The following is a 23,958-nucleotide window of genomic DNA, read 5'->3' on the forward strand; positions in this document are numbered from 1 at the left end:
TAGTATATGAGCTGTCAATGTAGTATATGAGTTGTCAATGTAGTATATGAGTTGTCAGTGTAGTATATGAGTTGTCAGTGTAGTATATGAGCTGTCAATGTAGTATATGAGTTGTCAATGTAGTATATGAGCTGTCAATGTAGTATATGAGTTGTCAGTGTAGTATATGAGTTGTCAATGTAGTATATGAGCTGTCAATGTAGTATATGAGTTGTCAATGTAGTATATGAGTTGTCAGTGTAGTATATGAGTTGTCAGTGTAGTATATGAGCTGTCAGTGTAGTATATGAGTTGTCAGTGTAGTATATGAGTTGTCAGTGTAGTATATGAGTTGTCAGTGTAGTATATGAGTTGTCAGTGTAGTATATGAGTTGTCAGTGTAGTATATGAGTTGTCAGTGTAGTATATGAGTTGTCAGTGTAGTATATGAGCTGTCAGTGTAGTATATGAGTTGTCAATGTAGTATATGAGTTGTCAGTGTAGTATATGAGTTGTCAGTGTAGTATATGAGTTGTCAGTGTAGTATATGAGTTGTCAGTGTAGTATATGAGTTGTCAGTGTAGTATATGAGTTGTCAGTGTAGTATATGAGTTGTCAGTGTAGTATATGAGCTGTCAGTGTAGTATATGAGTTGTCAGTGTAGTATATGAGCTGTCAGTGTAGTATATGAGTTGTCAGTGTAGTATATGAGTTGTCAGTGTAGTATATGAGCTGTCAGTGTAGTATATGAGTTGTCAGTGTAGTATATGAGTTGTCAGTGTAGTATATGAGCTGTCAGTGTAGTATATGAGTTGTCAGTGTAGTATATGAGTTGTCAGTGTAGTATATGAGTTGTCAGTGTAGTATATGAGTTGTCAATGTAGTATATGAGCTGTCAGTGTAGTATATGAGTTGTCAATGTAGTATATGAGCTGTCAGTGTAGTATATGAGTTGTCAATGTAGTATATGAGTTGTCAGTGTAGTATATGAGTTGTCAGTGTAGTATATGAGTTGTCAGTGTAGTATATGAGTTGTCAGTGTAGTATATGAGTTGTCAGTGTAGTATATGAGTTGTCAGTGTAGTATATGAGTTGTCAGTGTAGTATATGAGTTGTCAGTGTAGTATATGAGTTGTCAGTGTAGTATATGAGTTGTCAGTGTAGTATATGAGTTGTCAATGTAGTATATGAGCTGTCAGTGTAGTATATGAGTTGTCAATGTAGTATATGAGCTGTCAGTGTAGTATATGAGTTGTCAATGTAGTATATGAGTTGTCAGTGTAGTATATGAGTTGTCAGTGTAGTATATGAGTTGTCAGTGTAGTATATGAGTTGTCAGTGTAGTATATGAGTTGTCAGTGTAGTATATGAGTTGTCAGTGTAGTATATGAGTGTCTCTCAGTTTCCTTATATGATCTTCCAGTGACAGTTTTTGTTAATAATAACTCATGGATCATTTTCACTGATGTCAGAATATTGTCACAGTTTATATTCTTCATGTTGCCACATTTCACTTTCTCCCATTCCCATTGTACTGCATTTATCTACATTAAAATCTACCATCCTTCTATCACTCCATGTACTCAATGTATTTAGATCCTCTAATAAAGATTAACAGTCATTTTCATTATTAATTTTGCATAATATTTGTGCTTTATTTGCAAACATATTCATATAATATTTTATTCCTTTTGGTAAATCATTTATATAAATTAGAAACATTATTGGGTCAAGTACAGACCCTTGTGGCACCCCACTTGTCACATCCTCCCATGCAGACATTTTCCTCATATAACTGTTTACATTTTCCTCTCAAACAAAAAGTCTTTCATCCAGTGTAATAATTTACCTTCATTTCTTCCTATATTTTGCAGTTTCCATAATAGTCTTTCATGGGAAACTCTTATTAAAAACTTTCTTAAAAGCCTAAATAAATACAATCTGCCCATCCATTTCTTTCTTGAACAATTTACGTAACTGACATAATAACTTAACAAATTTTATATAAATTAATGTGCAGACTAAAAAACAAATTGTTTATCAGTTAGTAAGTTATTGTTCTCTAAGTGTTGACTCCACTTTATTGCAGTGGTTCCCAAACTTTTTCAGGCTGGTGATCCCTTGGCTCCCAGACCACATCCCTAGCTCCCACCCCCACACACATGCACATACGAACACACCTCTTTCTTGGTATTAGGTTTACTGCAAATTCAAAACAATACTAAACTAACAATATAAACAACCACATTTATTTCACAAATCAAAAGTAACATAGTAAGCCAATTTATTTTACAATACAATAGTCTCGTATGTAACTCCATTGTCTTCATAATTTTAATGAGATAGATGTGCTTGGTGCAGGGATATCAGCTTCTCAGCATCAGGCTTGAAGGCACTGTAAAATCTTAAATCCCTGCGTTCAGTAATTTTTAGACTTTCTTTGCTTGGAAAGAAGCTTGGCGACTGGACTGAAGCCTCGCTTCACGGCGTCTGCTGTCTGATCTGGCTGGCGCGTGACGTGTGGCGCGTTAGAACAAACGTTCGGACTTCGGACCACAAAATATAATAAAACTATGCTTTCGTGTATAACTCAGTGTTAATTTTATTTATTTGTAAAACAATGTGTTACTTGGGTATTCGTGATTTAGTTTTTGTCATATATATTTTGTAAAACAAATTCTCCCTTGGTGCTAATGCCACCCTGTCGCCCCCCTTCCCTACCACTCCCTTTTTCCTCTATGCCCTCTCCTTGGATCTTTCCACCGTCCTTAGAGGGGCAGTACTGCCCACTTTGGGAGTCACTGGTCTAATGGCTTTTTGCAATAATTTTACAACACCTGTCAACGAAACCTGCCTTAATATATTAAATTCGTTATTCTTACCCTGGAAATTGTTGCATATTAATAATTTCCTTCTATTCTGGGTCCAATACTCAAAACACTCTGATCCCTAGACTACAACACCGGCACAGTTCTTTTATCCCCCAGGATGAGGTGGCTGACGTCTGTTCTCGGCGTCGTGTGTGTGTGTGTGTGTGTGTGTACTCACCTAATTGTGGTTGCAGGGGTCGATTCATAGCTCCTGGCCCCGCGTCTTCACTGATCGCTATTGTGTGTGTGACGGAAATTATACATCAATCATATAATTTGAAGGTATCATAGAATATTATAGTTGAAAGAGGGTCACGGTAGAGTGACACAGCTCTCTGCATTATCTGTGTTCACTCTCATGAAGGCAATATCCTGTGGTTTTGTTTTATTTATCCTGAGAAACCAATAAATCCAGACCGGATGATTTGGGCATAAGGAAGCAGTAGTGAGGCAGCTGGAGGAGAGGCAAAAGTTATATTGAAATTTCTTATGTTTGTTATTCTATATGACACCGTGTCTGTTGGTCAGCCTGACTGTGTGTGTGCCAACTTATTTGTCTGTGCGCAAGCCTGTCTGTCTGTGTGCCCGCCTGTCTGTATATGTACCAGCCTGTCTGTCTCTATTTTCTCTCTCTCTCTCTCTCTCTCTCTCTCTCTCTCTCTCTTTATCTCTCTCTCTCTCTCTCTCTTTATCTCTCTCTCTCTCTCTCTCTCTCTCTCTCTCTCTCTCTCTCTCTCTCTATATATATATATATATATATATATATATATATATATATATATATATATATATATATATATATATATATATATATATATATATATCTCTCTCTCTCTCTCTCTCTCTCTCTCTCTCTCTCTCTCTATATATATATATATATATATATATATATATATATATATATATATATATATATATATATATATATATATATATATATATATATGTATATATATATATATGTATATGTATATGTATATATATATATATGTATGTATATGCTATTTATAGGATTTAACTTCTTCCAAGTTGCTGCTTCTCTATTTTAGATCCAGTGGATGTATAGGACACAATAAGCGCACGGAGGGTCCAGTCTCCACCACTCTTGAAATGAACGCTGCAAGAAATACGATCGGATGTTCCTGCATAACTCTGCGCGTATGGAAATCTGTATTTGGAATTGAGTTTGAAACAGGAAATCCGCAGAGGATCTGGAAATACTGACTGACGCTGCAACCATAACAACAACAACAACAACAATAATAACCACAGTAATAATAATAATACTACTACTAATAATAATAAAATTATTATTATTATTATTGTTGCTGTTGTTGTTGTTGTTGTTGTTGTTGTTGTCGTCGTCGTCGTCATTGTAGTTGTTGCTGTCACAAGAAGAAAAGGAAGAGACAAGTATTGATTTTTCCATAGTACATTAATGTTTTAAGATTAAGTAACAGTTTTGTTTGGAGAGGGAAGTCTCAAGTTATGCAGAGAATGTGTGGTTATATATCTCTCTTAGGAATACAGTCCATTTCCATTGATGTTACTACGTGTAGAGCAGAATGTTACAGGAAACACTCTTACTAGAGTATCAAATAGTGGAGCAAGAAGTTGAGTTAGAGCAGATAGGATAACTCGAATAAGGCGAATCAAATTCAACGAACACTAGTATCCTTTGTAAAGGAAATTAGATTCTACACACACACACACTCGCTTGCAATGAAGTAAAACTCTTAGTGTGAAATCCTCGTAACGGTATAGAGAAAATTGCAACGAAGAGAAGTAGTTTTCCGGGAAGACTGAAACGACAGGAGAGATGAATATGCCAGCAAGAATTTTACCGCAGCCGGGAGCCTCCAGCCAGCAAAGGTTAAGAGCTAGCAATGAATGTGGAGTGTAAGAAGATTACGGGAGAACGAAGGAGGCGCTGAAGCAGGAGACGAGAAAGCCTTACAAAAAAGGAAGATTCAGGAGGGATTTCTTCAGACGTTTCTTCCGAGGAAGACTAAGAAAGTCTTGCAAGAAGAACGTACCTGAAGGATCTGATGAAAATGAGAGAATCAGGCTCTGAAGGAAGAGACGTGAAAGGATTATGAGAAGAACTATCATGAAGGATGTGAAGGAGGATTCGAGAAGGAAGCGAATAATAAGAGTAATGCACGAGAGACTTGGAGAGACACAGAGACTGATAGAGAGAGACAAAAGACAAGAAGCAACTTAGGCAGAAGAAAAAATCAAAGAAATAAAACAACTCAAGAAAAGAACGAAAAAGAAGGTAGATTACCAGCAGCTTCAGTAGAAGGTAGATTACATGAAGTTTCAATAAAGGTCGAATAATTAATTTGAGGTGTGTTATTCAAGACCAGGTAGAATGAAGTAGACTGTTAGTATCTATCCGTATCTACTCTTTTGCTTCTACCATCTACTCTTCTTTCTCTATCATCATCTACTATTCTTCCTCTACCATCATCTATCTACTTCTACCATCATCTACTCTTCTCCCTCTACCATCATCTACTCTTCTACTCCTACCATCATCTACTCTTCTAGTTCCTCTGCAATCATCTACTCTTTCCTGCCTCCCATATTTTTTCTTGCCCTTTTCTACTCTCCCCTATTATCTCTCCCACCCTCATCTGTTCTCTCACACTCTCCTCTGCTCTTCTTTTATCCTACCTTTTTCTACCCTCTGATCTTTCCTACTCTCTTCTGTATCTCACACTTTACACTTCAACCTTCTTTATCTTACTCCCCGCTATAGTATTCTTTCTACTTTTAGCATAAATAACGGGTAATGGAATTTCTGAACAACTGAAAACAATGTCCTCATCTGGGTATTAACTGGAAGTTAGTCAATTGTAACACCTTCCGGAACTACCTAATACCTGAGGAAGGTATTACATCTGTTGCTGTTAGCGGAGGGAGGATCAAGCCTCCATGTGCTGAATTTCCTGCTTGGGTTCAGTGTTGACATAAGCTGTTTATGGGGTATATGGCACGGTACTCATACCTCCTGGAAATAGGGCATGGCATACATACCTACCTGGAGTCTAATTAGAGTCGATTCTGGAGATCTCTCCCGCGGTCCGGTCCTAGAATAGGCATTCCAGTTGCTGGCCTGATCGACCAGGCTGTTATTGCCAAGTGAATATAGTTCAACGTATACATCACAGCCAGCGCTTTTCGGGATCTGACTTGAAAAACTTATGAAGTTCTTTCTTGAAGACGACAGACAGCGGAGGGGTCAACAACTTGAACAAATAGAATCGTTTGGCACATTTCTTGTCCCTGTCGTAATACAGTTATACATACGGGTGTGGTAATCAAGGCTGGAGGGTGGGAGGAGCTGGGTGTTGTAAGACCAGACTGTATCTTAATCAGTGGGTTGGGAGTAGTTTGAGGTTTAGAAGACTAGTGGCTCTCACGGCATCAGCGTGCGTCCTCGAAGTGCTCATCACCAGTTCGAAGGTGGGTGAGACTGAGAAGCTGCATTTTATTAATTAGGAGTGTCCAGGATTGTGGTGTTGATTCTTGGGCTGTTGCAAATGTAGGTATTAGAACATTATATTTGTTCATATTAAACTGCATTAGATCACACCATTAACTTATCTATTTCTGAAGTTTTATGGTGATTATGTTGGCAGTCTGGTTAGTGTGTTAGTAGTGTGGTCGTTGTGTTGGTAGTGTGGTCATTGTGTTGGTAGTGTGGTCATTGTGTTGGTAGTGTGGTCGTTGTGTTGGTAGTGTGGTCATTGTGTTGGTAGTGTGGTCGTTGTGTTGGTAGTGTAGTCATTGTGTTAATAGCTTTTTCATTGTGTTGTGGTGTGGTCGTTGTGTTGGTAGTGTGGTCATTGTGTTAATAGTGTGGTAATTGTGTTGGTAGTGTGGTCGTTGTGTTGGTAGTGTGGTCATTGTGTTAAGTGTGGTCATTGTGTTGGTAGTGTGGTCGTTGTGTTGGTAGTGTGGTCGTTGTGTTGGTAGTGTGGTCATTGTGTTGGTAGTGTGGTCGTTGTGTTGGTAGTGTGGTCATTGTGTTAGTAGTTTGGTCATTGTGTTGGTAGTGTGGTCGTTGTGTTGGTAGTGTGGTCGTGTTGGTAGTGTGATCATTGTGTTGGTAGTGTGGTCGTTGTGTTGGTAGTGTGGTCGTTGTGTTGGCAGTGTGGTCGTTGTGTTGGCAGTGTGGCCATTGTGTTGGTAGTGTGGTTGTTGTGTTGACAGTGTGCTCGTTGTGTTGGCAGTGTGGTCGTTGTGTTGGCAGTGTGGTCGTTGTATTTGCAGTGTGGTCGTTGTGTTGACAGTGTGGTCGTTGTGTTGACAGCGTGGTCGTTGTGTTGGCAGTGTGGTCGTTGTGTTGGCAGTGTGGTCGTTGTGTTGGCAGTGTGGTCGTTGTGTTGGCAGTGTGGTCGTTGTGTTGGCAGTGTGGCCATTGTGTTGGCAGTGTGGTCGTTGTGTTGACAGTGTGGTCGTTGTGTTGGCAGTGTGGTCGTTGTGTTGGCAGTGTGGTCGTTGTATTTGCAGTGTGGTCGTTGTGTTGACAGTGTGGTCGTTGTGTTGACAGCGTGGTCGTTGTGTTGGCAGTGTGGTCGTTGTGTTGGCAGTGTGGTCGTTGTGTTGGCAGTGTGGTCGTTGTGTTGGCAGTGTGGTCGTTGTGTTGGCAGTGAGGTCGTTGTGTTGGCAGTGTGGTCGTTGTGTTGGTAGTGTGATCGTTGTGTTGGCAGTGTGGTCATTGTGTTGGCAGTGTGGTCATTGTGTTGGCAGTGTGGTCGTTGTGTTGGCAGTGTGGTCGTTGTGTTGGCAGTGTGGTCATTGTATTCGCAGTGTGGTCGTTGTGTTAGCAGTGTGGTCGTTGTGTTGGCAGTGAGGTCGTTGTGTTGGCAGTGTGATCGTTGTGTTGGTAGTGTGATCGTTGTGTTGGCAGTGTGGTCATTGTGTTGGCAGTGTGGTCGTTGTGTTGGCAGTGTGGTCGTTGTGTTGGCAGTGTGGCCATTGTGTTGGCAGTGAGGTCGTGTTGGCAGTGTGGTCGTTGTGTTGGTAGTGTGATCGTTGTGTTGGCAGTGTGGTCATTGTGTTGGCAGTGTGGTCGTTGTGTTGGCAGTGTGGTCGTTGTGTTGGCAGTGTGGCCATTGTGTTGGTAGTGTGGTTGTTGTGTTGGCAGTGTGGTCGTTGTGTTGACAGTGTGGTCGTTGTGTTGGCAGTGTGGTCGTTGTGTTGGTAGTGTGGTTGTTGTGTTGGCAGTGTGGTCGTTGTGTTGGCAGTGTGGTCGTTGTGTTGGCAGTGTGGTCGTTGTGTTGGCAGTGTGGTCGTTGTGTTGGCAGTGAGGTCGTTGTATTGGCAGTGTGGTCGTTATGTTGGTAGTGTGATCGTTGTGTTGGCAGTGTGGTCATTGTGTTGGCAGTGTGGTCGTTGTGTTGGTAGTGTAGTCGTTGTGTTGGCAGTGTGGTCATTGTGTTGGCAGTGTAGTCGTTGTATTAGCAGTGTGGTCGTTGTGTTGGCAGTGTGGTCGTTGTTTTGGCAGTGTGGTCGTTGTGCTGGCAGTGTGGTCGTGTTGGTAGTGTGGTCGTTGTGTTGGCAGTGTGGTCATTGTGTTGGCAGTGTGGTCGTTGTGTTGGCAGTGTGGTCATTGTGTTGGCAGTGTGGTCGTTGTGTTGGCAGTGTGGTCATTGTGTTGGCAGTGTGGTCGTTGTGTTGGAAGTGTGGTCATTGTGTTGACAGTGTGGTCGTTGTGTTGGCAGTGTGGTCGTGTTGGTAGTGTGGTCGTTGTGTTGGTAGTGTAGTCGTTGTGTTGGCAGTGTGGTCATTGTGTTGGCAGTGTAGTCGTTGTATTAGCAGTGTGGTCGTTGTGTTGGCAGTGTGGTCGTTGTTTTGGCAGTGTGGTCGTTGTGCTGGCAGTGTGGTCGTGTTGGTAGTGTGGTCGTTGTGTTGGCAGTGTGGTCGTTGTATTGGCAATGTGGTCATTGTGTTGGCAGTGTGGTCTTTGTGTTGGCAGGGTGATCGTTGTGTTGGCAGTGTGGTCATTGTGTTGGCAGTGTGGTCGTTGTGTTGGCAGTGTGGTCATTGTGTTGGCAGTGTGGTCGTTGTGTTGGCAGGGTGATCGTTGTGTTGGCAGTGTGGTCATTGTGTTGGCAGGGTGATCGTTGTGTTGGCAGTGTGGTCGTTGTGTTGGCAGTGTGGTCGTTGTGTTGGCAGTGTGGTCGTTGTGTTGGCAATGTGGTCGTTGTGTTGGCAGTGTGGTCATTGTGTTGGCAGGGTGATCGTTGTGTTGGCAGTGTGGTCATTGTGTTGGCAGTGTGGTCATTGTGTTGGCAGTGTGGTCGTTGTGTTGGCAGTGTGGTCTTAAAGGCACAATACCGTGACTGGAACAATACACAAATAACCGAAACGTCGTCGTAAGCACACACACAAATATACTTTCAATGTAAAAATCTCAGAGGACTGGAATGAAGCAAGGTGGTGAAAGAGAGCTGGAACAATAAGACTAGATTGAGGGTCAGAAGAAGAGTCCTAACTGCTCTTCAACCATACGAAGAAAAAGGTGAGTGTGAAGATGAGAAAGGCGCTCAAGTATTAGCAGACACAGTGACCAGACAAAGATTGATGATAGTGATGCTGTGTATTTAAGGGTAACTAGTTCAATCACAGCACCACCTTGTACAATTCCTTTCTTACCCCTGACAGAAAAAGAAGAGCTTTGAGCTGTTCCATCATCAACATCCACGTCCCCCTCCTCCTCCTCTTCTTCTTCGTCTGCCTCCTCCTCTCCTCCTCCTTTTTCTTCTTCCTTGACCTCTTTTTTCCCCTCTTCCTTCTGTTGCTGCTTCTCCTGCTGTATACACCTCAACATAACTCAGGGTAAGCGTGTATCTGTTGTTGTTGCAGTATGAAGCAGCGGGTGTTGTGCTTCCTGCTGGGAGTGGTACTGCCCATAGTCTCCTCTCTCGTCACCTACTCCTTCATCTCCTTCGGTGTTAAGCCTATTCCAGTAGATGAGACAGGTGCTCTCATATGTATGATCATCCTCATTAAGGTTAGTCTTTTATTATTATTATTATTATTATTATTATTATTAAATTATTAATTATTACTATATTTATTATTAGATTATTATTATTATATTTATTATTAGATTATTAATTATTATTATATTTATTATTAGATTATTAATTATTATTATATTTATTATTAGATTATTAATTATTATATTTATTATTAGATTATTAATTATTATTATATTTATTAGATTATTAATTATTATATTTATTAGATTATTATTATCATTATTATTATTATTATTATTATTACATTTATGGGAAAGCTCAAAATCCGGAGGCTTTATACAGCGCCCGGGAAAAGGGAAAGCAGTCAGGTTTAATCCGAAGAAGGGGGTAAGGTGGCTCCAGTTCATTGGATCAAGAGCCCTTCTCCAGTCTCAAGGCCCCGCTCCTGGAGGTGGGTAGTCAGCGCCCTCTCAGCACAGTCCCAGACCAGGTCTCCTGGCTGCTGGCCTTATCGACCAGGCTGTTGGTGGCATGATACACCACTGAACGAACCCTCCCATTCCTGAAATCAAACCTGATTTTTCCCCAATTTCCCAGGTAGTGTAAGAGCCCTACGGGTTTAGCGCTTCCCCTGGTAGCAAGTTGTTAAAAAATCTCAATAATTTTGTGCACTCTGACATCTTAAATGAATTTTAGTATTTACATATGCGATCAAATTCCTCTTAGTGTTCATATTTGGGATTAAATCCTTTTTAGTGTTTATGTATGGGATTAAATTAATTTCAGGGATCATATACGGATTAAATTCTTTTTAATGTTCATATATGAGATGAAAAAAATTTCTGTTTTTGGGAATATTGTTGTACCTACCACTACCTACCCTACCCTAAACTAACCAAACCTACCCTACCCTAAACTAACCAAACCTACCCTACCCTAAACTAACCAAACCTACCCTACCCTAAACTAACCAAACCTACCCTACCCTAAACTAACCAAACCTACCCTACCCTAACTAACCAAACCTACCCTACCCTAAACTAACCAAACCTACCCTACCCTAACTAACCAAACCTACCCTACCCTAACTAACCAAATCTAACCTACCCTAAACTAACCAAACCTACCCTACCCTAACTAACCAAACCTACCCTACCCTAAACTAACCAAACCTACCCTACCCTAAACTAACCAAACCTACCCTACCCTAAACTAACCAAACCTACCCTACCCTAAACTAACCAAACCTACCCTACCCTAAACTAACCAAACCTACCCTACCCTAAACTAACCAAACCTACCCTACCCTAAACTAACCAAACCTACCCTACCCTAAACTAACCAAACCTACCCTACCCTAAACTAACCAAACCTACCCTACCCTAAACTAACCAAACCTACCCTACCCTAAACTAACCAAACCTACCCTACCCTAACTAACCAAACCTACCCTACCCTAAACTAACCAAACCTACCCTACCCTAACTAACCAAACCTACCCTACCCTAAACTAACCAAACCTACCCTACCCTAAACTAACCAAACCTACCCTACCCTAACTAACCAAACCTAACCTACCCTAAACTAACCAAACCTACCCTACCCTAACTAACCAAACCTACCCTACCCTAAACTAACCAAACCTACCCTACCCTAAACTAACCAAACCTACCCTACCCTAACTAACCAAACCTATCCTACCCTACCCTAAACTAACCAAACCTACCCTACCTTAACTAACCAAACCTACCCTACCCTAACTAACCAAACCTACCCTACCTTAACTAACCAAACCTACCCTACCTTAACTAACCAAACCTACCCTACCTTAACTAACCAAACCTACCCTACCCTAAACTAACCAAACCTACCCTACCCTAAACTAACCAAACCTACCCTACCCTAAACTAACCAAACCTACCCTACCCTAAACTAACCAAACCTACCCTACCCTAACTAACCAAACCTACCCTACCCTAAACTAACCAAACCTACCCTACCCTAACTAACCAAATCTACCCTACCCTACCCTAAACTAACCAAACCTACCCTACCTTAACTAACCAAACCTACCCTACCCTAACTAACCAAACCTACCCTACCTTAACTAACCAAACCTACCCTACCCTAACTAACCAAACCTACCCTACCCTAACTAACCAAACCTACCCTACCCTAAACTAACCAAACCTACCCTACCCTAAACTAACCAAACCTACCCTACCCTAAACTAACCAAACCTACCCTACCCTAAACTAACCAAACCTACCCTACCCTAAACTAACCAAACCTACCCTACCCTAAACTAACCAAACCTACCCTACCCTAAACTAACCAAACCTACCCTACCCTAAACTAACCAAACCTACCCTACCCTAACTAACCAAACCTACCCTACCCTAAACTAACCAAACCTACCCTACCCTAACTAACCAAACCTACCCTACCCTAAACTAACCAAACCTACCCGACCCTAAACTAACCAAACCTACCCGACCCTAACTAACCAAACCTAACCTACCCTAAACTAACCAAACCTACACTACCCTAACTAACCAAACCTACCCTACCCTAAACTAACCAAACCTACCCTACCCTAACTAACCAAACCTATCCTACCCTACCCTAAACTAACCAAACCTACCCTACCTTAACTAACCAAACCTACCCTACCCTAACTAACCAAACCTACCCTACCTTAACTAACCAAACCTACCCTACCGTAACTAACCAAACCTACCCTACCTTAACTAACCAAACCTACCCTACCATAACTAACCAAAACTACCCTACCCTAAACTAACCAAACCTACCCTACCCTAAACTAACCAAACCTACCCTACCCTAAACTAACCAAACCTACCCTACCCTAACTAACCAAACCTACCCTACCCTAAACTAACCAAACCTACCCTACCCTAACTAACCAAATCTACCCTACCCTACCCTAAACTAACCAAACCTACCCTACCTTAACTAACCAAACCTACCCTACCCTAACTAACCAAACCTACCCTACCTTAACTAACCAAACCTACCCTACCCTAACTAACCAAACCTACCCTACCCTAACTAACCAAACCTAACCTACCCTAAACTAACCAAACCTACCCTACCCTAACTAACGAAACCTACCCTACCCTAAACTAACCAAACCTGCCCTACCTTAACTAACCAAACCTACCCTACCCTAAACTAACCAAACCTACCCTACCCTAACTAACCAAACCTACCCTACCCTAACTAACCAAACCTACCCTACCCTAACTAACCAAACCTAACCTACCCTAAACTAACCAAACCTACCCTACCCTAACTAACCAAACCTACCCTACCCTAAACTAACCAAACCTACCCTACCTTAACTAACCAAACCTACCCTACCCTAAACTAACCAAACCTACCCTACCCTAAACTAACCAAACCTACCCTACCCTACCCTAAACTAACCAAACCTACCCTACCCTAAACTAACCAAACCTACCCTACCCTAAACTAACCAAACCTACCCTACCCTAACTAACCAAACCTACCCTACCCTAAACTAACCAAACCTACCCTACCCTAACTAACCAAATCTACCCTACCCTACCCTAAACTAACCAAACCTACCCTACCTTAACTAACCAAACCTACCCTACCCTAACTAACCAAACCTACCCTACCTTAACTAACCAAACCTACCCTACCCTAACTAACCAAACCTACCCTACCCTAACTAACCAAACCTAACCTACCCTAAACTAACCAAACCTACCCTACCCTAACTAACGAAACCTACCCTACCCTAAACTAACCAAACCTACCCTACCTTAACTAACCAAACCTACCCTACCCTAAACTAACCAAACCTACCCTACCCTAACTAACCAAACCTACCCTACCCTAACTAACCAAACCTACCCTACCCTAACTAACCAAACCTAACCTACCCTAAACTAACCAAACCTACCCTACCCTAACTAACCAAACCTACCCTACCCTAAACTAACCAAACCTACCCTACCTTAACTAACCAAACCTACCCTACCCTAAACTAACCAAACCTACCCTACCCTAAACTAACCAAACCTACCCTACCCTACCCTAAACTAACCAAACCTACCCTACCCTAAACTAACCAAACCTACCCTACCCTACCCTAACTAACCAAACCTACCCTACCCTAAACTAACCAAACCTACCCTACCCTACCCTAACTAACCAAACCTACCCTACCCTAAACTAACCAAACTTACCCTACCCTAAACTAACCAAACCTACCCTACCCTAAACTAACCAAACCTACCCTAAACTAACCAAACCTACCCTACCCTAACTAACCAAACCTACCCTACCCTAAACTAACCAAACCTACCCTACCCTAACTAACCAAACCTACCCTACCCTAAACTAACCAAACCTACCCTACCCTAAACTAACCAAACCTACCCTACCCTAAACTAACCAAACCTACCCTACCCTAAACTAACCAAACCTACCCTACCCTACCCTAAACTAACCAAACCTACCCTACCCTAAACTAACCAAACCTACCCTACCCTAACTAACCAAACCTACCCTACCCTAAACTAACCAAATCTACCCTACCCTAAACTAACCAAACCTACCCTACCCTAACTAACCAAACCTACCCTACCCTAAACTAACCAAACCTACCCTACCCTAACTAACCAAACCTACCCTACCCTAAACTAACCAAACCTACCTTACCCTAAACTAACCAAACCTACTCTACCCTACCCTAAACTAACCAAACCTACCCTACCCTAAACTAACCAAACCTACCCTACCCTAACTAACCAAACCTACCCTACCCTAAACTAACCAAATCTACCCTACCCTAAACTAACCAAACCTACCCTACCCTAAACTAACCAAACCTACCCTACCTCACCCTACTTTACCTTACCTTACCCTTCCCTACCCTACCCTGCCCTACCCTACCCTACCCTACCCTGCCTTACCTTGCTTTACCCTACCCTACCCTACCTCACTTTACCCTACCCTACCCAACCCTGCCCTACCTTACCTCACCCTACCGCACCCTACCCTACCCTACCTTATCCTACGCTACCCTACCTTACCCTACCTCACCCTACCGTACCCTAAACTACTCTACCCTACCCTACCCTACCCTACCCTTCCCTACCCTACCCTGCCCTACCCTACCCTACCCTACCTTACCCTACCTTACCCTACCTTACCCTACCTTACCTTACCTTACCCTACCCTACCTTACCTTACCCTAGCCTACCCTACCCTACCTTACCCTACCCTACCTTACCTTACCCTACCCTACCTTACCCTACCCTACCTTACACTACCCTACCCTACCTTACCCTACTCTACCCTACCTTACCTTACCCTAGCCTACCTTACCCTACCTTACCCTACTCTACCCTACCTTACCTTACCCTAGCCTACCTTACCCTACCCTAACTTACCTTACCTTACCCTACCCTACTTTACCCTACCCTACCTTACCCTACCCTACCCTACCTTACCCTACCGTACCCTACCCTACCTTACCCTACCCTACCTTACCTTACCCTACCCTACCTTACCCTACCCTACCCTACCTTACCTTACCTTACCCTAGCCTACCTTACCTTACCCTACTGTAATCTATCCTAACCTAATGTTACCTACCCTAACATCATAGTACCAATGGTGTACAATACCTCATAGTACCAATGGTGTACAATACCTCATAGTACCAGTGGTGTACAATACCTCATAGTACCAGTGGTGTACAATACCTCATAGTACCAGTGGTGTACAATACCTCATAGTACCAATGGTGTACACTACCTCATAGTACCAGTGGTGCACAATACCTCATAGTACCAGTGGTGTACAATACCTCATAGTACCAGTGGTGTACAATACCTCATAGTACCAGTGGTGTACAATACCTAATAGTACCAGTGGTGTACAATACCTCATAGTACCAGTGGTGTACAATACCTCATAGTACCAGTGGTGTACAATACCTCATAGTACCAGTGGTGTACAATACCTAATAGTACCAGTGGTGTACAATACCTCATAGTACCAGTGGTGTACAATACCTCATAGTACCAGTGGTGTACAATACCCACTAGTTGATGTTTATGATGAGTTTATGTCTTGTTTATATCATAACCTAAACTATCGTAATGTAACCTAACCTAACCTACCTTAACCTCACCTATCTTAACCTAAACAATTAAATGTGTCCAATATATGTAACTCCTTACTAGTTATTGCTAATCAGAACAAGTATCGTAATACATTTATAAATATTCATCATTTAGAGTCCAAGATTTGTGCAGTACAGAGGCATATATATATATATATATATACATATATATATACATATATACATATATATATACATATATACATATATATACATATATATATATATACATATATATACATATAGTAGGTTGGTAGACAGCAACCACCCAGGGAGGTACTACCGTCCTGCCAAGTGAGTGTAAAACGAAAGCCTGTAATTGTTTTACATGATGGTAGGATTGCTGGTGTCTTTTGTCTGTCTCATAAATATGCAAGATTACAGGTACGTCTTGCTACTTCTACTTACACTTAGGTCACACTACACATACATGTACATGTTTATTTATACACACTCATCTGAGTTTTCTTGGATTTTATCTTAATAGTTCTTGGTCTTATTACTTTTCCTTTTATATCCATGGGGAAGTGGAATAAGAATCTTTCCTCCGTAAGCCATGCGTGTTGTAAAAGTCAACTAAAATGCCGGGAACAATGGGCTAGTAACCCCTTTTCCTGTAAAGATTACTAAAAAGAATAAGAAGAAAACTGTCAAAGTGGGAAGTCTGAATGTGCGTGGATGTTGTGCAGATGATAAGAAAGAGATGATTCTGGATGTTATGAATGAGAAGAAGCTGGATGTCCTGGCTTTTAGTGAAACAAAGCTGAAGGGGGTGGGAGAGTTTCAATGGAGAGGAATAAATGGGATTAGGTCAGGGGTTTCAAATAGAGTTAGAGCTAAAGAAGGAGTAGCAATAATGTTGAAGGATAAGCTATGGCAGGAAAAGAGGGACTACAAATGCATAAATTCAAGGATTATGTGGAGTAAAATAAAGATTGGATGTGAAAAGTGGGTTATAGTAAGCGTGTATGCACCTGGAGAAGAGAGAAGTGTAGAGGAGAGAGAGAGATTCTGGGAAATGTTGAGTGAATGCGTGGGGAGTTTTGAATCAAGTGTGAGAGTAATGGTGGTTGGGGATTTCAATACTAAAGTGGGTAAAAATGTTATGGAGGGAGTAGTAGGTAAATTTGGGGTGCCAGGGGTAAATGTAAATGGGGAGCCTTTAATTGAGCTATGTGTAGAAAGAAATTTGGTAATAAGTAATACATATTTTATGAAAAACAGGATAAATAAATATACAAGGTATGATGTAGCACGTAATGAAAGTAGTTTATTAGATTATGTATTGGTGGATAAAAGGTTGATGGGTAGGCTCCAGGATGTACATGTTTATAGAGGGGCAACTGATATATCAGATCATTAAATAACAAAAAAGGCACAATACCGTGACTGGAACGATACACAAATAACCCGCACATAAAAGAGAGAAGCTTACGACGACGTTTCGGTCCGACTTGGACCATTGACAGAGTCCATTGACTGACTCTGTCAATGGTCCAAGTCGGACCGAAACGTCGTCGTAAGCTTCTCTCTTTTATGTGCGGGTTATTTGTATATCAGATCATTATTTAGTTGTAGCTACAGTTAGAGTAAGAGGTAGATGGGAAAAGACGAAGGTGGCAACAACAAGTAAGAGGGAGGTGAAAGTGTATAAACTAAGGGAGGAGGAAGTTCGGGCGAGATATAAGCGACTATTGGCAGAAAGGTGGGCTAGTGCAAAGATGAGTAGTGGGGGGGGGGGTTGAAGAGGGTTGGAATAGTTTTAAAAATGCAGTATTAGAATGTGGTTATAGGAGGGTGGGGGCAGGAGGAAAGAGGAGTGATTGGTGGAATGATGAAGTAAAGGGTGTGATAAAAGAGAAAAAGGTAGCTTACGAGAGGTTTTTACAAAGCAGAAGTGTTATAAGAAGAGCAGAGTATATGGAGAGTAAAAGAAAGGTGAAGAGAGTGGTGAGAGAGTACAAAAGGAGAGCAGATGAAAGAGTGGGAGAGGCACTGTCAAGAAATTTTAATGAAAATAAGAAAAAAAATTGGAGTGAGTTAAACAAGTTAAGAAAGCCTAGGGAAAGTATGGATTTGTCAGTTAAAAACAGAGTAGGGGAGTTAGTAGATGGGGAGAGGGAGGTATTAGGTAGATGGCGAGAATATTTTGAGGAACTTTTAAATGTTGAGGAAGAAAGGGAGGCGGTAATTTCATGCACTGGCCAGGGAGGTATACCATCTTTTAGGAGTGAAGAAGAGCAGAATGTAAGTGTGGTGGAGGTACGTGAGGCATTACGTAGAATGAAAGGGGGTAAAGCAGCTGGAACTGATGGGATCATGACAGAAATGTTAAAAGCAGGGGGGGATATAGTGTTGGAGTGGTTGATACTTTTGTTTAATAAATGTATGAAAGAGGGGAAGGTACCTAGGGATTGGCGGAGAGCGTGTATAGTTCCTTTATATAAAGGGAAAGGGGACAAAAGAGATTGTAAAAATTATAGAGGAATAAGTTTACTGAGTATACCAGGAAAAGTATACGGTAGAGTTATAATTGAAAGAATTAGAGGTAAGACAGAATGTAGAATTGCGGATGAGCAAGGAGGCTTCAGAGTGGGTAGGGGATGTGTAGATCAAGTGTTTACATTGAAGCATATATGTGAACAGTATTTAGATAAAGGTAGGGAAGTTTTTATTGCATTTATGGATTTAGAAAAGGCATATGATAGAGTGGATAGAGGAGCAATGTGGCAGATGTTGCAAGTTTATGGAATAGGTGGTAAGTTACTAAATGCTGTAAAGAGCTTTTATGAGGATAGTGAGGCTCAGGTTAGGGTGTGTAGAAGAGAGGGAGACTACTTCCCGGTAAAAGTAGGTCTTAGACAGGGATGTGTAATGTCACCATGGTTGTTTAATATATTTATAGATGGGGTTGTAAAAGAAGTAAATGCTAGGGTGTTCGGGAGAGGGGTGGGATTAAATTATGGGGAATCAAATTCAAAATGGGAATTGACACAGTTACTTTTTGCTGATGATACTGTGCTGGGAGATTCTAAAGAAAAATTGCAAAGGTTAGTGGATGAGTTTGAGAATGTGTGTAAAGGTAGAAAGTTGAAAGTGAACATAGAAAAGAGTAAGGTGATGAGGGTATCAAATGATTTAGATAAAGAAAAATTGGATATCAAATTGGGGAGGAGGAGTATGGAAGAAGTGAATGTTTTCAGATACTTTGGAGTTGACGTGTCGGAGGATGGATTTATGAAGGATGAGGTTAATCATAGAATTGATGAGGAAAAAAAGGTGAGTGGTGCGTTGAGGTATATGTGGAGTCAAAAAACGTTATCTATGGAGGCAAAGAAGGGAATGTATGAAAGTATAGTAGTACCAACACTCTTATATGGATGTGAAGCTTGGGTGGTAAATGCAGCAGCGAGGAGACGGTTGGAGGCAGTGGAGATGTCCTGTCTAAGGGCAATGTGTGGTGTAAATATTATGCAGAAAATTCGGAGTGTGGAAATTAGGAGAAGGTGTGGAGTTAATAGAAGCATTAGTCAGAGGGCAGAAGAGGGGTTGTTGAGGTGGTTTGGTCATTTAGAGAGAATGGATCAAAGTAGAATGACATGGAAAGCATATAAATCTATAGGGGAAGGAAAGAGGGGTAGGGGTCGTCCTCGAAAGGGTTGGAAAGAGGGGGTAAAGAGGTTTTGTGGGCGAGGGGCTTGGACTTCCAGCAAGCGTGCATGAGCGTGTTAGATAGGAGTGAATGGAGACGAATGATACTTGGGACCTGACGATCTGTTGGAGTGTGAGCAGGGTAATATTTAGTGAAGGAATTCAGGGAAACCGGTTATTTTCTTATAGTCGGACTTGAGTCCTGGAAATGGGAAGTACAATGCCTGCACTTTAAAGGAGGGGTTTGGGATATTGGCAGTTTGGAGGGATATGTTGTGTATCTTTATGCGTATATGCTTCTAAACTGTTGTATTCTGAGCACCTCTGCAAAAGCAGTGATAATGTGTGAGTGTGGTGGTAGGTAAGTTTGGGGTGCCAGGTGTAAATGATAATGGGAGCCCTTTGATTGAACTTTGTATAGAAAGGGGTTTAGTTATAGGTAATACATATTTTAAGAAAAAGAGGATAAATAAGTATACACGATATGATGTAGGGCGAAATGACAGTAGTTTGTTGGATTATGTATTGGTAGATAAAAGACTGTTGAGTAGACTTCAGGATGTACATGTTTATAGAGGGGCCACAGATATATCAGATCACTTTCTAGTTGTAGCTACACTGAGAGTAAAAGGTAGATGGGATACAAGGAGAATAGAAGCATCAGGGAAGAGAGAGGTGAAGGTTTATAAACTAAAAGAGGAGGCAGTTAGGGTAAGATATAAACAGCTATTGGAGGATAGATGGGCTAATGAGAGCATAGGCAATGGGGTCGAAGAGGTATGGGGTAGGTTTAAAAATGTAGTGTTAGAGTGTTCAGCAGAAGTTTGTGGTTACAGGAAAGTGGGTGCAGGAGGGAAGAGGAGCGATTGGTGGAATGATGATGTAAAGAGAGTAGTAAGGGAGAAAAAGTTAGCATATGAGAAGTTTTTACAAAGTAGAAGTGATGCAAGGAGGGAAGAGTATATGGAGAAAAAGAGAGAGGTTAAGAGAGTGGTGAAGCAATGTAAAAAGAGAGCAAATGAGAGAGTGGGTGAGATGTTATCAACAAATTTTGTTGAAAATAAGAAAAAGTTTTGGAGTGAGATTAACAAGTTAAGAAAGCCTAGAGAACAAATGGATTTATCAGTTAAAAATAGGAGAGGAGAGTTATTAAATGGAGAGTTAGAGGTATTGGGAAGATGGAGGGAATATTTTGAGGAATTGTTAAATGTTGATGAAGATAGGGAAGCTGTGATTTCGTGTATAGGGCAAGGAGGAATAACATCTTGTAGGAGTGAGGAAGAGCCAGTTGTGAGTGTGGGGGAAGTTCGTGAGGCAGTAGGTAAAATGAAAGGGGGTAAGGCAGCCGGGATTGATGGGATAAAGATAGAAATGTTAAAAGCAGGTGGGGATATAGTTTTGGAGTGGTTGGTGCAATTATTTAATAAATGTATGGAAGAGGGTAAGGTACCTAGTGATTGGCAGAGAGCATGCATAGTTCCTTTGTATAAAGGCAAAGGGGATAAAAGAGAGTGCAAAAATTATAGGGGGATAAGTCTGTTGAGTGTACCTGGTAAAGTGTATGGTAGAGTTATAATTGAAAGAATTAAGAGTAAGACGGAGAATAGGATAGCAGATGAACAAGGAGGCTTTAGGAAAGGTATGGGGTGTGTGGACCAGGTGTTTACAGTGAAACATATAAGTGAACAGTATTTAGATAAGGCTAAAGAGGTCTTTGTGGCATTTATGGATTTGGAAAAGGCGTATGACAGGGTGGATAGGGGGGCAATGTGGCAGATGTTGCAAGTGTATGGTGTAGGAGGTAGGTTACTGAAAGCAGTGAAGAGTTTTTACGAGGATAGTGAGGCTCAAGTTAGAGTATGTAGGAAAGAGGGAAATTTTTTCCCAGTAAAAGTAGGCCTTAGACAAGGATGTGTAATGTCACCGTGGTTGTTTAATATATTTATAGATGGGGTTGTAAGAGAAGTAAATGCGAGGGTCTTTGCAAGAGGCGTGGAGTTAAAAGATAAAGAATCACACACAAAGTGGGAGTTGTCACAGCTGCTCTTTGCTGATGACACTGTGCTTTGGGGAGATTCTGAAGAGAAGCTGCAGAGATTGGTGGATGAATTTGGTAGGGTGTGCAAAAGAAGAAAATTAAAGGTGAATACAGGAAAGAGTAAGGTTATGAGGATAACAAAAAGATTAGGTGATGAAAGATTGAATATCAGATTGGAGGGAGAGAGTATGGAGGAGGTGAACGTATTCAGATATTTGGGAGTGGACGTGTCAGCGGATGGGTCTATGAAAGATGAGGTGAATCATAGAATTGATGAGGGAAAAAGAGTGAGTGGTGCACTTAGGAGTCTGTGGAGACAAAGAACTTTGTCCTTAGAGGCAAAGAGGGGAATGTATGAGAGTATAGTTTTACCAACGCTCTTATATGGGTGTGAAGCGTGGGTGATGAATGTTGCAGCGAGGAGAAGGCTGGAGGCAGTGGAGATGTCATGTCTGAGGGCAATGTGTGGTGTGAATATAATGCAGAGAATTCGTAGTTTGGAAGTTAGGAGGAGGTGCGGGATTACCAAAACTGTTGTCCAGAGGGCTGAGGAAGGGTTGTTGAGGTGGTTCGGACATGTAGAGAGAATGGAGCGAAACAGAATGACTTCAAGAGTGTATCAGTCTGTAGTGGAAGGAAGGCGGGGTAGGGGTCGGCCTTGGAAAGGTTGGAGGGAGGGGGTAAAGGAGGTTTTGTGAGCGAGGGGCTTGGACTTCCAGCAGGCATGCGTGAGCGTGTTTGATAGGAGTGAATGGAGACAAATGGTTTTTAATACTTGACGTGCTGTTGGAGTGTGAGCAAAGTAACATTTATGAAGGGATTCAGGGAAACCGGCAGGCCGGACTTGAGTCCTGGAGATGGGAAGTACAGTGCCTGCACTCTGAAGGAGGGGTGTTAATGTTGCAGTTTAAAAACTGTAGTGTAAAGCACCCTTCTGGCAAGACAGTGATGGAGTGAATGATGGTGAAAGTTTTTCTTTTTCGGGCCACCCTGCCTTGGTGGAAATCGGCCAGTGTGATAATAATAAAAAAAAAAATAATATATATATAAAGGAATTCGCAAGAGCAGGCGAAATATACACAAACACTGATCTCTGACTGAAGGAGACTCGAACCTACGAACCTTGGAACAAGTTACGCAGTGCTATACCATTTTCACCACACTGGACAATACCTTGGCATCTAACACAATGCTAGACGTTGGTCCAAGGCAGCCAGCTTTCAGGGAGAAGGCTTACAGCTTTTCATCTCATCCCCTGCATGCATCAGCCTTACTAGAGATTTTAACAATATTTTTGACTATTATCTCTCTTATCTTAGCAATCACTAATTATAATCAATATAGTGATGTGACTTTTACGTCTTCTATAATAATTTGTTATCTCTTCCATGTACCGTTATCTCTGTCACCTTCCATTGTTATCTCTGTCACCTTCCATTGTTATCTCTGTTATGTCTGTTATCTCTGTTATGTCTGTCACCTTCCACTGTTATCTCTGTCACCTTCCACTGTTATCTCTGTCACCTTCCACTGTTATCTCTGTCACCTTCCACTGTTATCTCTGTCACCTTCCACTTTTATCTCAGTCAACTTCGTCGTAGCTAGTAAGAGGTTCTGGATCCAAAGAATTGGACTCATCCATTTTTTCTATGGTCGAACCTCATTGACCTTCGCTTCCCCCAGGCGCTGTATGGCACCTATGGGTTATACTAATATTAATAATAATAATAGTAATAGTAGTGATCATAATCATAACAATAATATTAAAATAATAAGAGTAAAAACACTAATAGTAAAGATAATAATAATAATAATAATAATAATCATGATACAGCTGGTGTTGCTGTGGACACAAGGCATCTTCCCTATCGACCTCAATGGTGTCCTTTTTAGCATATATGAGAGACGAGAGAGGTCGATCAACGGTTCTACTATCAACGACAGGCACTCTCTATATCAGGTGAGCAGAGAGAGAGAGAGAGAGAGAAAATGCGAGAGAATGTAGGAATACCTGGAATGGATATTTGAAACATGGAAGAAATATTTTAGATTTACTTTTCTTGTGGTTTATAATTTATTTTATTCAGCTTATCTTCTGGTTTATAATTTTCTTCAGCTGTAGAGAAGTGAATTCCAGTGAAACATAAAAATTTACTTAAAACGAAGACTGATAACAATCCATGAAAGTTGTGTGTTGCATGATATATTCCATTTTAATACATGCAGCTGCTACGTGTC

At 41.3% G+C, this 23,958-nt stretch overlaps 1 protein-coding gene across 3 annotated transcripts in view; it reads left to right on the forward strand.

The window, feature by feature from the left end:
• LOC128694735 (uncharacterized) overlaps window positions 1-23,958 on the forward strand; it is a 268,775-nt gene that overhangs the window by 203,320 nt on the left and 41,497 nt on the right. For 2 of the 3 annotated variants that reach the window (XM_070095915.1, XM_053784999.2), the window contains exons 3-4: window positions 9,729-9,876; window positions 23,555-23,680. In XM_070095915.1, coding sequence (XP_069952016.1) covers window positions 9,729-9,876; window positions 23,555-23,680 — 274 coding nt within the window. Of the gene's footprint in view, window positions 1-6,272; window positions 6,321-9,728; window positions 9,877-23,554; window positions 23,681-23,958 lie in introns of those variants that run through there. The other variant, XM_070095914.1, reaches the window with a different exon arrangement.

The sequence above is a fragment of the Cherax quadricarinatus genome, chromosome 51, assembly GCF_038502225.1.
Source record: "Cherax quadricarinatus isolate ZL_2023a chromosome 51, ASM3850222v1, whole genome shotgun sequence".
Classification (NCBI taxonomy): Eukaryota; Metazoa; Arthropoda; class Malacostraca; order Decapoda; family Parastacidae; genus Cherax; species Cherax quadricarinatus.